This window comes from Dysidea avara, chromosome 14 (genome assembly GCF_963678975.1).
Source record: "Dysidea avara chromosome 14, odDysAvar1.4, whole genome shotgun sequence".
Taxonomy (NCBI): Eukaryota; Metazoa; Porifera; class Demospongiae; order Dictyoceratida; family Dysideidae; genus Dysidea; species Dysidea avara.
In genome coordinates, this window is record NC_089285.1 from 11,583,967 (window position 1) to 11,600,286 (window position 16,320).

A 16,320-nucleotide genomic window follows, 5' to 3' on the forward strand; every position below is an offset into this window, starting at 1 on the left:
ACTGTAGCTGAACTCCTTGCATTGTATCTAGTTTCTAGCTGATCTCTCTACTGGGTGATTTGTTTGTAGCTGATCTCTCTACAAGTTGATTTGTGTGTAGCTGATCTCTCTGCAGGTTGATTAATTTGCAGCCGATCTCTCTACAAGGTAATTTGTTTGTAGCTGAACTGTCTATAAAGTGATTTATTTGTAGCTGATCTCTCTGCAGGTTGATTTGTTTTAGCTGAACTCTCTACAGGGTGATTTACTTGTAGCTGAACTCTTTACATTGTGTGTAGTTTCTAGCTGATCTTTTTTTGTAGCTGACCTCTCTTCAGGGTGATTTGTTTCTAGCTGATCTCTCTACAGGGTGATTTTTTGTAGCTGACCTCTCTTCAGGGTGATTTGTTTCTAGCTGATTGCTCTACAGGTTTATTTGTTTGTAGATGAACTCTCTACAGGGTAATTTGCTTGTAGCTGAACTCCTTACTTTGTGTCTAGTTTGTAGCTGATCTCTCTACAGGGTGATTTGTTTGTAGCTGATCTCTATACATGTTGATATGTGTGTAGCTGTTCTCTCTGCAGGGTGATTTGTTTGTAGCCGATCTCTCTACAAGGTAATTTGTTTGTAGCTGAACTATCTATAAGGTAATTTTACATAGCTGATCTCTTTGCAGATTGATTTGTTTTAGCTGAACTCTCTACAGGGTGATTTGTTTCTAGCTTATCTCTCTACAGGTTGATTTGTTTGTTGCTGATCACTCTAAAAGTTGATTTGTTTGTAGTGAACTCTCTGCAAAGGGTTTTGTTTGTAGTTGATTTTTCTACAAGGTGATTTTTTGTAGCTGACCTCTCTTCAGGGTGATTTGTTTCTAGCTGATATCTCTACAGGGTGATTTTTTGTAGCTGACCTCTCTTCAGGGTAATTTGTTTCTAGCTGATTGCTCTACAGGTTGGTCTGTTTGTAGCTGAACTTTCTACAGGGTGATTTGCTTGTAGCTGAACTCCTTACATTGTGTCTAGTTTCTAGCTGATCTCTCTACAGGGTGATTTGTTTGTAGTTGAACTCTGTATAAGGTGATTTGTTTGCAGCTGAACTCTCTACATGGTGGTTTCTTTGTTGCTGAACTCTCTGCAGGGTGTTTTGCTTGTAGCTGAACTCTCTACAGGGTGATTTGTTTCTAGCTTATCTCTCTACAGGTTGATTTGTGTGTAACTGATCTCTCTACAAGCTGATTTGTTTGTAGCTGAATTCTCTGCAAAGTGTTTTGTTTGTAGCTGACCTTTCTTCAGGGTGATTTGTTTCTAGCTGATCTCTCCACAGGGTGATTTTTTTTGTAGCTGACCTTTCTTCAGGGTGATTTGTTTCTAGCTGATTGCTCTGCAGGTTGATTTGCTTGTAGATGAACTCTCTACAGGGTAACTTGCTTGTAGCTGAACTCCTTACTTTGTCTCTAGTTTGTAGCTGATCTCTCTACAGGGTGATTTGTTTGTAGCTGAACTCCTTACATTGTGTGTAGTTTCTAGCTGATCTCTCTACAGGGTGATTTGTTTGTAGCTGATCTCTATACAAGTTGATTTGAGTGTGGCTGATCTCTCTGCAGGGTGATTTGTTTGTAGCCGATCTCTCTATAAGGTAATTTGTTTGTAGCTGAACTATCTATAAGGTGATTTGTATGTAGCTAATCTCTCTGCAGATTGATTTGTTTTAGCTGAACTCTGATTTGTTTTTAGCTTATCTCTGTACAGGTTGATTTGTGTGTAACTGATCTCTCTACAAGCTGATTTGTTTGTAGCTGATCACTCTGCAGGTTTTGATCTCTCTACAGGTTGATTTGTTTGTTGCTGATCGCTCTAAAGGTTGATTTGTTTGTAGCTGAACTCTCTGCAAAATGTTTTATTTGTAGTTGATCTCTCTACAAGGTAATTTTTTGTAGCTGACTTCTCTTCAGGGTGATTTGTTTCTAGCTGATATCTCTACAGGGTGATTTTTTGTAGCTGACCTCTCTTCAGGGTGATTTGTTTCTAGCTGATCGCTCTACAGGTTGGTTTGTTTGTAGCTGAACTCTCTACAGGGTGATTTGCTTGTAGCTGAACTCCTTACATTGTGTCTAGTTTCTAGCTGATCTCTCTACAGGGTGATTTGTTTGTAGCTGATCTCTCTACAAGTTGAATTGTGTGTAGCTGATCTCTCTGCAGGTTGATTTGATCTCTCTACAAGGTAATTTGTTTGTAGCTGAACTGTCTAAAAGGTGATTTGTTTGTAGCTGATCTCTCTGCAGGTTGATTTGTTTTAGCTGAACTCTCTACAGGGTGATTTATTTGTAGCTGAACTCCTTACATTGTGTGTAGTTTCTAGCTGATCTCTCTACTTGGTGATTTGTTTGTAGCTGATCTCTCTACAAGTTGATTTGTGTGTAGCTGATCTCTCTGCAGGTTGATTTGTTTGTAGCCGATCTCTCTATAGGGTAATTTGTTTGTAGCTGAACTCTCTATAAGGTGATTTGTTTGTAGTTGATCTCTCTGCAGGTTGATTTGTTTTAGCTGAACTCTCTACAGGCTGATTTGTTGGTAGCCGATCTCTCTACAGGGTAATTTGTTTGTAGCTGAACTCTCTACAAGTTGATTTGTGTGTAGCTGATCTCTCTGCAGGTTGATTTGTTTGTAGCTGATCTCTCTACAGGGCAATTAGTTTGTAGCTGTTCTCTCTACAGGGTGATTTTTTTGTAGCTGACCTCTCCAGGGTGATTTGTTTCTAGCTGATATCTCTACAGGGTGATTTTTTGTAGCTGACCTCTCTTCAGGGTGATTTGTTTCTAGCTGATTGCTCTACAGGTTGATTTGTTTGTAGATGAACTCTCTACAGGGTAATTTGCTTGTAGCTGAACTCCTTACTTTGTGTCTAGTTTGTAGCTGATCTCTCTACAGGGTGATTTGTTTGTAGCTGATCTCTATACAAGTTGATATGTGTGTAGCTGTTCTCTCTGCAGGGTGATTTGTTTGTAGCCGATCTCTCTACAAGGTAATTTGTTTGTAGCTAAACTATCTATAAGGTGATTTGTACATAGCTGATCTCTTTGCAGATTGATTTGTTTTAGCTGAACTCTCTACAGGGTGATTTGTTTCTAGCTTATCTCTCTACAGGTTGATTTGTTTGTTGCTGATCGCTCTAAAGGTTGATTTGTTTGTAGCTGAACTCTCTGCAAAGTGTTTTGTTTGTAGTTGATTTCTCTACAAGGTGATTTTTTTGTAGCTGACCTCTCTTCAGGGTGATTTGTTTCTAGCTGATATCTCTACAGGGTGATTTTTTGTAGCTGACCTCTCTTCAGGGTAATTTGTTTCTAGCTGATCGCTCTACAGGTTGGTTTGTTTGTAGCTGAACTCTCTACAGGGTGATTTGCTTGTAGCTGAACTCCTTACATTGTGTCTAGTTTCTAGCTGATCTCTCTACAGGGTGATTTGTTTGTAGCTGATCTCTCTACAAGTTGAATTGTGTGTAGCTGATCTTTCTGCAAGTTGATTTGTTTGTAGCCGATCTCTCTACAAGGTAATTTGTTTGTAGCTGAACTATCTATAAGGTGATTTGTTTGTAGTTGATCTCTCTGCAGGTTGATTTGTTTTAGCTGAACTCTCTACAGGCTGATTTGTTTGTAGCTGAACTCCTTACATTGTGTGTAGTTTCTAGCTGATCTCCCTACAGGGTGATTTGTTTGTAGCTGATCTCTCTGCAGGTTGATTTGTTTGTAGCCGATCTCTCTACAGGTAATCTGTTTGTAGGTGAACTCTCTATAAGGTGATTTGTTTGTAGCTGATTACTCTGCAGGTTGATTTGTTTTAGCTGAACTCTCTACAGGGTGATTGCTTGTAGCTGAACCCCTTACATTGTGTCTAGTTTCTAGCTGATGTCTCTACAGGGTGATTTTTTGTAGCTGAACTCTCTACAGGGTGATTTGTTTCTAGCTTATCTCTCTACAGGTAGATTTGTGTTGATTTGTTCACTGCTGATCGCTCTAAAGGTTGATTTGTTGGAACTGAACACCCTGCAAAGTGTTTTGTTTGTAGCTGATCACTCTAAAGGGTAATTTGTTTGTAGCTGAACTCTCTCCACAGTGAGTTGTGTGTGGCTGAATTCTGTGTAACTGAATTCTCTAGAGAGTGACTTAATTGTAGCTGAATTCTCTACACAGTGCATGACTTGTCTATAGCTGAACTTTCTTCAGTGTGACTTGTAATTATCTGAATCTCTATAGTGATATATTTGCTTAACTCTCCACATGGTGATTGTCTTTTTGCTGAACTGTCTATAAGATTAACTGTTTGCAGCTGAACTCCCAACTTTCTTCAGTGTGACTTGTAATGTTCTGAATCTCTATAGTGATATATTTGCTTAACTCTCCACATGGTGATTGTCTTCTTGCTGAACTGTCTATAAGATTAACTGTTTGCAGCTGAACTCCCTACAGAATAACTTGTGATGTAATAAAATTCTATAATGGAATAAATAAACTAGCCGAATGCTCTATTAGGGTGACTGTTCTATTAGAGTATCTCGATCTCGCATTTGCTACACGGAGTTGGCTTTCGAATCATAACTCAGTGGTTTGTAATCCGATTCTTCTGTACTACTGCAAGGACTTTCTATGAAGATTATTCCAGCTATACACCGATTTTCAGCTCATTGCTCTAAGCGGTTTGCCTAGTAGGCGTGAAAACTAATACTTTTTTATTCATAAAAATCGATCGCGTAATTGTGACACAGGTTGGGTTTTGTGTCATATCTCCGTGGTCTTTATCTTGATTCCTTTCAACCACTAGACCCATATATAGGTCATCAGTGCTATGAATATAAGAGCAAATATTTCCTTTTTTGTGTTCAACCACATAGAGCACTGAAACAAGACCCCTGCCACCATTGTGTCTAGCACACACAAATAATAAATATCTCATGCTGTCAAACATAGTTAGATATACCGTACACAAGGAACGAATTTGACGAATCGGTTTAATTCGTCAAATTTAAATTCGTCATATGTTTATAAGCGTCCTTATAAGTACAGGTTTTGCCTACAATTTCTTGATTTTTGTCAACATTTTTCTTACGTCAAAATTTCCTTGCGTACGGTAGTCAAACATATGCATGCTATGGTGTAATGAATATTAAATTTCTTTTATTTAACAGATAACTCTTGCTGAACAATTAAAGCAATTTCCCATGTGAGCACTATATCTTACCAGTGTCATTATTAGCATATATGTATGGTTGTGCATGCAGTAGTGATGATGATGACTGTTAGGAGGAAGAGGAAGATGAGGAGGGTTATGCCAATAAACCTAATGATGGCAATGAAGAGAGTGGCTATGGTGGTGGGCTAAGTGATTATGAGAAGAAAAGACAAGAGAATATCTCTAGAAATAAAGCAGTATTAAGGGCAATCATGTATGAGGTTAGTCTCGCGTAGCCAGACCTTCTACGCGCCAGGCGCTTATCGATTTTTAGATTATAAGCGCCAGCTGTAGATGGTCTGGTGACATCAGCACATATTAGTCGTTCCAGCGCAGTATTTGTGCGCTAGCCAATTAAGTGCATTCTAATGACGTATGTGCCGGAAAAGTTCTTGATTTGTGTAATAAAGTGAACGAACTCTTTCCGCGTTTGGAAGGATAGAATTAAATGGCTGACTTGATGGATGTAGGCAAAGATGCCCTCGAAGATGGGGTGATTAAAATCGCTGTTGACAAAGCCGCCAAACATCTAGGCTACAATGAAGTCAAAGATCTACAGATGAAAGTGATTTCCGAGGTTTTAAGCGGTCATGACGTCTTCGCAGTGCTGCCCACAGGATATGGAAAAAGCCTTTGTTATGGTTGTTTACCTTTAGCGTTTGATGAAATATTCAAGCCTATCAAGCCGTCAATTGTCTGTGTTATATCTCCACTAACAGCTATTATTGAAGATCAGGTATATTGAACTAGCTACTTTTTAAAATTATAGCTACTGAATGAATAAAGTGTGTAATAGTAGCTAACTGTCATGTATTCAGTGAAGTTTTTTTACACAACTATAGGTTCAATCATTCTCATCCAAAAGTTTGTCTGTAGGATGTGTGTTGCGCGGTACCAATGTGTCCATTCTGGAAGGAGTTGCCAATGGAGAGTTTCAGCTAATATTCTTTACTCCCGAAGCAATACTGAATCACAAAAGATGGCGTAACCTTTTATGTAGTGATGTATATAAGGAGAGACTTCAATTTGTAGTCATAGATGAAGCACACACTGTGATAAAATGGTAGGTACTTAGATAAGTAAACATGTGCATAGGTTCCGTTTACTACATAGGGGTGATACATTTATAAGAACTCTTTCGAGAATTGGTGAACTGAAAAGTATTGTTTCCAGTCATGTTCGATTTATGGTACTGACTGCAACTGCATCAAAGGAACTGAGGAGAAAGGCTTCTGATGCAATCTGCTTAGACAACCCAAGTGTAGTTGCTGTTTCTCCATGTAAGAGGAACATTGCCTATGCAGTGTCAAATTTTACAACCATCAGTGAAAGGTTTGGCCCCATTCTAGAAGAACTAAAAGTAAAGCGGACATCAATGGGAAGAATCATTATCTATTGCCGACGATGTCAAGATTGTAGCAGCCTGTATTCCCTTTTCAAGGTTGGATTAGGTGAACACTTTACCCACCCCATTGATGCACCTGAAGAACTATCTAAGTATCGACTGGTGGAGATGTTTACGAGCGACACAGATGCTGAAGTAAAGACGCAGATAATTCAATCCTTTGGTTCTGCATCATTTCCACTGAGAATTGTGATGACATCCGTCGTATAATTCACTATGGACCGCCAAGTGACATTCACTCTTATATCCAAAAGACAGGGAGAGGTGGAAGAGACGGAAACCTAACAGCAGCAGTTTTGCTGAAAGCAAGCAAGTTCAATCGCTATTGTGATAAGGACATTTTGGGATACATTAACAATAAAACAAAATGTCGACGAGATGTACTTTTCAAAGATACTGACAACTATGTTCACATTGACATGGGCAAGAAATGCCTGTGTTGTGACATTTGTAAATTGCAGTGTGACTGCGGATCATGTGAAACCTTCATATAATTATCAGTGTGTATTATTTTATTTCATAAATTCTATATTCTGATTATTTATCAAAGTAACATTTAGCATGGTCATGTATCCATTCGATGATGCTATTTTGTGGCTTGACATGGAGCGAGTCACGAGGATTACTGAAAGAGTGGTGCTTCCTGTTGGACTTTCTTTCAAATACAGATTGTCTCTGCAAGATTTCCAAAATCATTTTAAAGTCTTTCTCACTACTTGTTTCAGGGTGTAGAGAAGAGTTCGCATTTACAGAATTGTCACTGTCAAAACCATTTAAAACGGGTTGAATGGTTCCAAGTGCTTGTGCTACCTGGCATATAGCACTTTCTGTTTTATTGGCTCCTAAATGGGAGATGCTGTTTTTGCACAATCCATTTAAATGTTCACAATGCCAATCATTGGGAATATTCTTGCCTGGTTGTCCATGAGTATTTATGAACCTGCCCCAAATTAATTCTTCGGCAAGACATGGACTTAACAAAAAATCATGTTGCAACAACAAATTCAGGGTTTCAATAGAATAATTAGTCCTGCCAGAACTTAAAAACATTGGCAGCATATACCTGTAACACCTTAAAACTCGTAAGCCGTCTCCCTCCTTGATGGCATCCCTGAATTCCATGTAAAAACATCCAAGTGTTAACAAATTTGTGGCATAGGTATAGACACCATCATCAAATTTAGGTGACATGGTCCTAGAAGAGTCAGATGATGTAGTAGTCCCAGGTGATGTGGTCTTATAATCTGGATGCATGCAAGACTCAACCAAGGAACTAGAAATATGGTCGATTATAGCCTTCCGCTTTCTGCTGTCTCAGTTCACGTTTCATCCCCTTGAGGAGCGAATTCTTTTGAAGGCGTACCACGTACAGATGTCAATTTCAGCATTTTCATAGCTGCAGCTACTATATGGGCTTCAATTGCAACAAGAAAAAATCTTCACAGGGATCAAAACTGTCAATTGGTTTTCTCTTCACGTTCATCCTTCCTGTAAGATTTCTTAGTTGGTACAAAGTACCATACTGAGATGCTGACTTCGATGAGTAATAGTACTTCCATATCACCTATACAAAACAAATGCATTACTGTGCAAGATGCACCATACACCACTCACTCCAAGGAAGTTTGCTTTTGTGTGTCAATCCTCAATCACAGGGACAATCCCCACCAACAATTTCTCTGGTGTTTGTGCATTCATTTTCCCCCGAATGGCACTCCTGGCTCTTGCTGCAGTCAACTGGTCCCCTCCAAGTAAAGTCTGTCTCATGTTTGCCTTTTCTATTTTCTCTACCACCCCAGTACTTACTGCTCTTTCAACACAGTAGGTAGACTGCGGAATGTACTTATGAAGTTGTATTAGAATTGCAATCATCCCATCGCTAGTGTTCTCATTCTGAAGAATGACACCTAGGGAAACCTACAGAAGCAAATTATGCACGGTTTATATAATACAATTAAGATACTAACCACTTCTGATTTACTACTCATCTCAGTGTAATACTTATGTTGGATATGCCACTCAATGACACCATCAAAACTGAGCTTTAAAAAATCTAAATACCAAAACAACACCCTAGATACTAAAGTTGCAATGTTCTCCTTGATCTTGGTGTCATCGCCTAGCCTTGGTAACACTGAATTAGGGATATACTGAATTGACGCAAGTTCAGATATGTGGACACTGACATCTGACAGATGTGATACATCAACTCGATTTGCCACAGCGTATGTGTGAAAATAGTGAAGGGACAGATTCTTTCTATCAGACCGCAAGTGACGCCTACAAACACTTTTGTCGATATTGTCTCCACACAGACGAAAGCCTTTGTGTCTTGCTTGCAGAGGAATTCCTGGTAACATCTTCACTATATGTGATGGTTCTAAAACTTCAGGATGACAAACAATCAGTAGGATCTGTTTACTTGACCTCACTATATCAATGTCATCATCTGTACTTGATAAACTACAAGCTTCATTGTCAGACTCAACAAAGCCATCAGACGAAAATTCACTGGAGTCACCTCCTTCACTGGATGATTCAGAGCTATGTTCAGAGTCAGACAGTTCATAATCTTCTCCTCTCTCTTTGTAAGCTGGAACTGGAAGGCTTTCAAGATCTAATATAAATGAATCTCTCCATCCTTTTACTGCCTTGTCATGGTGCTGTCCTAATTGTTTCACTAATCTCACAGTGGACCTGTGGGACACTGAAAGGCATAGCTTTTGCAACCTCTCGTAAACCTATACAGTTACATGTATATAAGTGGCATAGGATATGTGTACAATATTTTGCTTACTTGTTTACCACTGTGCCCTGCATACAGAATAGCTGAGATCAGCTTCTGAACCACACTCATTTCATCATATCTGAACTTCAGCAGTATTGCAGCACACATTCCCTTTACTCCATCTCTGTTACGTCTGCCATGCCTCGTCTTTGTAGCATAGTTCAAAATAGTCATCAAGGTCGGTGCATGAGTGCTAAGCTCATCCAACAACTTGCTCCACTCAAAATTTAATGGAGAGCTATTCTGTAGAACTGACTTCACAGAATGAGAGCACATCTTTTTAATTTCATCACGCACTGCCATTGCCACCTTGTTCACAGAATAGTCCTTAATATTCTCATCTTCAAAACAGTGGTCAGTAACTCCTGTCCAAAAACGTTCATATGATCAAACTCACAATATAAAATACCTTTCTTATGTCCTCTAGCAGCTGATACACTGATGCTCCTCCTGTGAGGCGTGTCAAGGTTGTAATTCTTGACATCATTTTTGTATCCAACTGTCAGCTACAGATTCACTAATAATTACTAATATATATGTAAAAAACTCACATTTGAAAATTGTATGGATGTATCTTGATCGCTATCAATAACAACAGGACGGTTTAATGCTTGCCGTTTCCTTGCTTGTGGTTGTACACCCACTGCAGGTCTCTTCCTAGTAGGGGTTGCTGTCTCTGCACGACCCTGTGTATCATCTTGCTCCTCAGTCTGTTCCTCCTCATGTTCTTCACTCTGTTCAATCCAATTTAGCTAGAGAACTGCATTATTCAGCTTTTTCTTCAGCTCAGTAAACTTCAAAGCATACTTGTCATAGTCATTGAAGCAATTACGACACATTTTCGTATTGTTGCGTATCATTACAGGAGCAGTGGTCACTTTGCTAGCCAAATATATCCACAAACCACAGACTCGTTTGCGTACCTCAAGGGAATGGCCCTTAGACGACTCTCTTAAGTTTCTTCGTATCTTAGGGTGAGAGGTCAAGTCGAATCCACAAGCAACACATATCATTGAGTTGTCTTTTCATGGTTCGAGCTGGACTGAACTCCCTCCGCATCTTCCATTTTGTTTGTAATGGGCATGCGTAAATTCTCCAATTAACATTCCGCCGGAATGACTAATATGTGCTGATGTCACCAGACCATCTACAGCCGGCGCTTATAATCTAAAAATCGATAAGCGCCTGGCGCGTAGAAGGTCTGGCTACGCGAGACTAGGATGAGGTACTGTATGTTTTACAAACAGAATTAATATTGTAATAATAATCATAATCAGGAAACATCCACAGAGAATGGCAGATCTTTTATACATCTGTTAAGGTATACACTGAGCAATAGAATTATTTTTAGTTATCTATCATAATTTATTCTTGCATAATTTGCAGATAAATGGACAAAACAAAAAACGAAAAAGACAAAGTGTAGAGAAAAAGGTACATGAAAATTACAGCTAGACATATCTTGCAAAAATCGTTTCTACAGACTGCATGTATAAAATCCACATTAAATTTTGTATAAAAGAATATTTTCTGTTACTTTTTTAGTATTGGTTCACTAAGCATATGCATCTATATACACTAAAATGTATAGTGTAAATGGCAGCATATTCCTCAAGAGTCTAAATTTCTAATGATGCATGTTTTATTAAATGATGTTTTAAACCTTATAGTATTCTTAGTGTACAACTTCTGATCAGCAATGCAAATGTTCCTGTCTCTAGGAACTTGCATTACTACATGACTGTGAATGAATTGGCCAGTACACATTTGCTGGCAATACTTATACTATTGTGCCATGCTTATAGCTAACATTTTTTAGCATAGAGAATATGAGTATACGAGCATCTACTACAACACGCTTTCCAACACAAGCCACTTTTTGCTACACCAAGCTATGTATAGAGATTACTTTGTATGCACATATGTTAAGAATACATTGTAATGCACTACTTCATGAGAGATAAAATTATTAGCTTACATTTGCATGCAATTTTGCTCGGAATGGGTAGCTATGTAGGGTGGAATGCATGCGTATAAGAAACTATGGCTCCCTATTTGGTAACTTTATATGTAACTAAATATATTTTATAGTCCACAACATAGAGGCCAACATAAGGATAATTTTACAGCAATCTATAGCCATGTTTACTAAGCATAATAATAATAATTAAGTTACCTCAGCTATAAATATTAAATCACTTTATGCTTGCTACTGGTAATTTATAGTATGCAGACATGTGTACCTTGCCTACCACTGGTAACTGCTTTATGTAATAAACTGCAAAATTTATTGCTAGTAAATAATTATGAATATGAGAACTTTTTGCTCAATATTGTATACTTGTAAGTACAGACTGAGGCAAAAAAGCCTGCCACAAAAAAGGCTGTTGCAAAAACAACTACTATAAAAAAGACTGTTGCAAATGCATCTTCTACGAAAAGAGCTGCTACAAAAATGGCTGCTGCAAAACAAATGTTACAAAAAAGATTACTGGCAAGAGGACATCAAGGGTATGTACATGCACTGAAAAATCCTCAATATTATAATTACGTATTTGTAATTATATACAGTTTTGGTGGGAAATTGACAGTGACTCAGAATACTGGAAAGAAGACAAAGACCTCTTCTCATCTGAAATATTACCTAGAAAGCGATCCAGGAAGCCATCATATAAAACATTATAACTGTAATAGAACTAGTTTAGACTACTAAAGTTTCAAAAAGCACATGTAATATAGCATGTATACATTCATAATGCAGCAAATTTGCAAAAGAGAACTATGTGTGATAATAAACATTGTGCTTATAAAGTCCTGAAATTAGATTGTATAGCATGTAGATAATTAGGGTTATAATGTAATGCACTGTAGCTTTAGTTATATTTAGTTGAAGTCAAATTATTTAATTATAATATCAAGACACACGGTATGTCGTGCGGCCCAAGAAGCCGGCGCGTAACACACGTGAGTATATTGACAGGAAGAAAGAAAACGCAATTTTCGCACCTCCGTAGCTCTGTGCTTCCTTGATGAAACAAGACGATTTTTGCTGTGGAAATTCCCTCCAACTTCAGCACTCCACATTCCAAATTTGAGCAAAATCGCTTCACGCGTTCCCGAGATATGTGACTTCAAAAATTGGCTCAGTTTCTTATTTTTCTTCCTCTTTTCGCACACTTACAAAAACCGCTATAAAACGTGAACGCCATATCCGATTGCCATGAAATTTGGCACACAGAAGGGGGTATAAAGGCGCATCTCGGTATCAACTTTGGCTGGAATACGATAAACAGGCAGAGTTATGAGCGATTATTCACGAAAAATAACACCAATATGTTGTCACACCTACAGGGTAAACCGCTTATGGTAAGAAACTGAAAATCGGTGGGTGAATAGGTTAACTATTAAACCTCAAACCTTTTGTGGTTTGAAAGAAATCAAGCTAAAAACCAGGAAGATACAACGAAAAAACCAACAGTGTGTAACAATTACGCAATAGATTAGCTAATAAAAAAAAAACGACTGCTTGCCACGCCTACCAGATAAACCGCTTGGGGTAATGTTTTGAAAATCGTTATACAGATGGAGTAATCATCTTAGAAAGGCTCATCAATGGTGTAGAAGAATCAGACTTAAATCCATGGAGTTATAACACGAAATCCAACTTGTTGCAGCAAGTGCGAGATCGAGATACTCTAATAGAGCAGTCATCCTAATAGAGCAGTCACCCTGAAGAGAATTCAAGAGATCAGCTAGAAACAAGAAACCTGTATAGAGATCAGCTACACACAAGTCACCCTGTAGAGAGATCAGCTAGAAGAAGTTACCTTGTAGGGAGTTCATGCAACTATGGAAAGAGATAGTTCAGCTAGAAGAAATCACCTTGTAGAGTTCAGCTACAAAGAAACCACCATGTAGAGAGTTCAGCTACAAACAAATCGCCCTGTAGAGAGATCAATAGAAGAAGTTACCTTGCAGAGAATTCAGCTACAAAGAAACCATCATGTAGAGAGTTCAGCTACAAACAAATCTCCCTGTAGAGAGATCAGCTAGAAGAAGTTACCTTGTAGAGTTCAGCTTCAAACAAATCACCCTGTAGAAAGATCAGCTAGAAGAAGTAACCTTGTAGAGAGTTCAGTTACAAGAAACCACCATGTAGAGAATTCAGCTACAAACTAGTGACCCTGTAAAGACATCAGCTAGAAGAAGTTACCTTGTAGAGAGTTCAGCTACAAAGAAACCATTCTGTAAAAAGCTCAGCTGCAAACAAATCCCCTATACAGAATTCAGCTACAAACAAATCACCCTGTAGAGAGATCAGCTAGAAGAAGTTATCTTGTAGATAGTTCAGCTACAAACAAATCACCCTGTAGAGAGATCAGCTAGAAGAAGTTACCTTGTAGAGAGTTCAGCTACAAATAAATCACCCTGTAGAAAGATCAGCTAGAAGAATTCACCTTGTAGAAAATTCATTTACAAAGAAACCACCATGTAGAGAGTTCAGCTACAAACTAGTGACCTTGTAGAGACATCAGCTAGAAAAAAGTTATCTTGTAGAGAGTTCAGCAACAAAGAAACCATTCTGTAAAGAGCTCAGCTGCAAACAAATCAGCTGTACAGAATTCAGCTAGAAACAAACCATCATGTAGAGAGTTCAGCTACAAACAAATCACCCTGTAGAAAGATCAGTTAGAAGAAGTTACCTTGTAGAGAGTTCAGCTACAAAGAAACCATTTTTTAAAGAGCTCAGCTGCAAACAAATCACCTGTACAGAATTCAGCTATGAACAAATCACCCTGTAGAGAGATCAGCTAGAAGAAGTCACCTTGTCAATAGTTCAGCTACAAACAAATCTCCCTCTAGAGAGATCAGAAGAAATTACCTTTTAGAGAGTTCCACTACAAAGAAACCACCATGTAGAGAGTTCAGCTACAAAGAAATCACCCTGTATAAAATTCTGCCACAAACAAATTGCCCTGTAGAAAGATTAGTTAGAAGAAGTTACCTTTTAGAGGGTTCAGCTACAAAGAAACCATTCTGTAAAGAGCTCAGCTGCAAACAAATCACCTGTACAGAATTCAGCTACAAACAAATCTCCCTGTAGAGAGATCAGAAGAAATTACCTTGTAGAGAGTTCAGCTACAAAGAAACCACCATGTAGAGAGTTCAGCTGCAAAGAAATCACCCTGTATTAAATTCTGCCACAAACAAATTGTCCTGTAGAAAGATCTGTTAGAAGAAGTTACCTTTTAGAGAGTTCAGCTACAAAGAAACCATTCTGTAAAGAGCTCAGCTGCAAACAAATCACCTGTACAGAATTCAGCTATAAACAAATCACGTTGTAGAGAGATCAGCTAGAAGAAGTTACCTTGTAGATCGTTCAGCTACTTAAAGAGACTTCACGTTTCTAACTTTATTTCTAGCTTTATATATCAGAAAATGACCAGAAAAGTGCTGAAAATCTATTTCTAAAAAATCGCTAAAACATAAATTTTCGTCTGCCTGCCAGCCTGCCTGCCTGACCACATTCGCAAGGCTACAGGCCAAACGAAGCGTTCTGCCAGTTTCATTTTACGTCACAACAATAAACTCACTGGTGGCATGTGCCTTTTGGCCATTTGGTTGGTATACAGCGACTGTGCTATGCTCTTTCCCTTTATCTTTCATCAAGTACTGGCCTTTCCGTCTTCTTGTGTAATTGGTGATAATTGACGTAACCAGAAATAATTTTACAAGAAAAAACGGGAAGTACTGAAACCAAATGTTTTCTCACGTGAACGTAATATATTTGAAAGCTGCTGAAACAGCGAATAATTTGAGTCTTTATACAGACTGGTAGTACTCCGGGAAAAGGAGTTTCTTTGTTCATCGAACGTTCAAGTATATTTGGAAGTTGACAGTGAAACAGCGTCTGCGAAGCAGGGATATCTCTTATACTCTACGTGGACTACTGTACTGAGAGCTTGTACTCAACCCTAAGGAATCATTTTGTTTGTCCAAATATTCAATACTGATTGGCAATATTTGTTTGAGTGTTCAGTGAAGGAGTTTCTTTGTTCATCGAGCTTTCAAGTATATTTGGAAGTTGACAGTGAAACAGCGTCCGCGAAGCAGGGTTATCTCTTATACTAGGTGGACTACTGTACTGAGAGCTTGTACTCGACCCTAAGGAATCATTTTGTTCGTCCAAATATTCAATACTGATTGGCAATATTTGTTTGAATGTTCAGTGAAGGAGTTTCTTTGTTCATCGAGCTTTCAAGTATATTTGGAAGTTGACAGTGAAACAGCGTCCGCGAAGCAGGGATATCTCTTATACTCTACGTGGACTACTGTACTGAGAGCTTGTACTCGACCCTAAGGAATCATTTTGTTCGTCCAAATATTCAATACTGATTGGCAATATTTGTTTGAGTGTTCAGCGAAGGAGTTTCTTTGTTCATCGAGCTTTCAAGTATATTTGGAAGTTGACAGTGAAACAGCGTCCGCGAAGCAGGGTTATCTCTTATACTAGGTGGACTACTGTACTGAGAGCTTGTACTCGACCCTAAGGAATCATTTTGTTCGTCCAAATATTCAATACTGATTGGCAATATTTGTTTGAGTGTTCAGTGAATTACCAGAATTTGAAGTTGCAGTTGCCACTCCTAAGCTGAATGAACTTTCTTCTTGAGTTTAACACCAGAACTAAGCATTAAATAGTTACAATACCCAAACCCTGGATTGAATAGTTGGTGTTCATTCCATGTGGTTGCTCGATTAAGCATCACTGCAACTACGTAAGTGTGTTTTTTTAAGTATAATTATCTGTCAAGTTGCCACTTGATGATTATGCACCTGTCAAAGTCACACCCCACCTACCCCAGGTTAGGCATAGATGGGGATTTGTAACTGCTGCGCAACAAATTCCTGACCCCTGGGGAAA

The 16,320-nt window shown here is 38.5% G+C and overlaps 2 protein-coding genes across 2 annotated transcripts; one reads left to right on the plus strand and one right to left on the minus strand.

Annotated features, from left to right (window-relative positions):
- The first annotated feature begins 5,575 nt into the window (after positions 1 to 5,575).
- Positions 5,576 to 6,817, plus strand: LOC136244788 (uncharacterized). Its single transcript, XM_066036342.1, has 3 exons — positions 5,576 to 5,938; positions 6,045 to 6,265; positions 6,316 to 6,817. The coding sequence occupies exons 1-3, from the start codon at positions 5,651 to 5,653 to the stop codon at positions 6,815 to 6,817; spliced, it is 1,011 nt and encodes a 336-aa protein (XP_065892414.1). The 5' UTR covers positions 5,576 to 5,650.
- Positions 6,818 to 7,657: 840 nt separating this feature from the next.
- On the minus strand, positions 7,658 to 10,162 carry LOC136244652 (uncharacterized). Its single transcript, XM_066036204.1, has 5 exons — positions 9,947 to 10,162; positions 9,805 to 9,901; positions 9,405 to 9,760; positions 8,222 to 9,348; positions 7,658 to 8,171 (listed from the first exon to the last, which is right to left on the minus strand). Exons 3-4 carry the CDS (start codon positions 9,696 to 9,698, stop codon positions 8,515 to 8,517), a joined length of 1,128 nt encoding a protein of 375 aa, XP_065892276.1. The 5' UTR covers positions 9,699 to 9,760; positions 9,805 to 9,901; positions 9,947 to 10,162; the 3' UTR covers positions 7,658 to 8,171; positions 8,222 to 8,514.
- Positions 10,163 to 16,320: the final 6,158 nt, after the last annotated feature.

Bases quoted from the DNA above. Each gene is read 5' to 3' on its own strand.
- LOC136244788 (XM_066036342.1), top strand. From the start codon at position 5,651: ATGGCTGACTTGATGGATGTAGGCAAAGATGCCCTCGAAGATGGGGTG. The intron at 5,939-6,044 runs GTATATTGAACT...ACACAACTATAG, and splicing joins CAGCTATTATTGAAGATCAG to GTTCAATCATTCTCATCCAA. The intron at 6,266-6,315 runs GTAGGTACTTAG...TTTACTACATAG, and splicing joins GCACACACTGTGATAAAATG to GGGTGATACATTTATAAGAA.
- LOC136244652 (XM_066036204.1), bottom strand. From the start codon at position 9,698: ATGGCAGTGCGTGATGAAATTAAAAAGATGTGCTCTCATTCTGTGAAG. The intron at 9,349-9,404 runs GTAAGCAAAATA...GTAACTGTATAG, and splicing joins CAGGGCACAGTGGTAAACAA to GTTTACGAGAGGTTGCAAAA.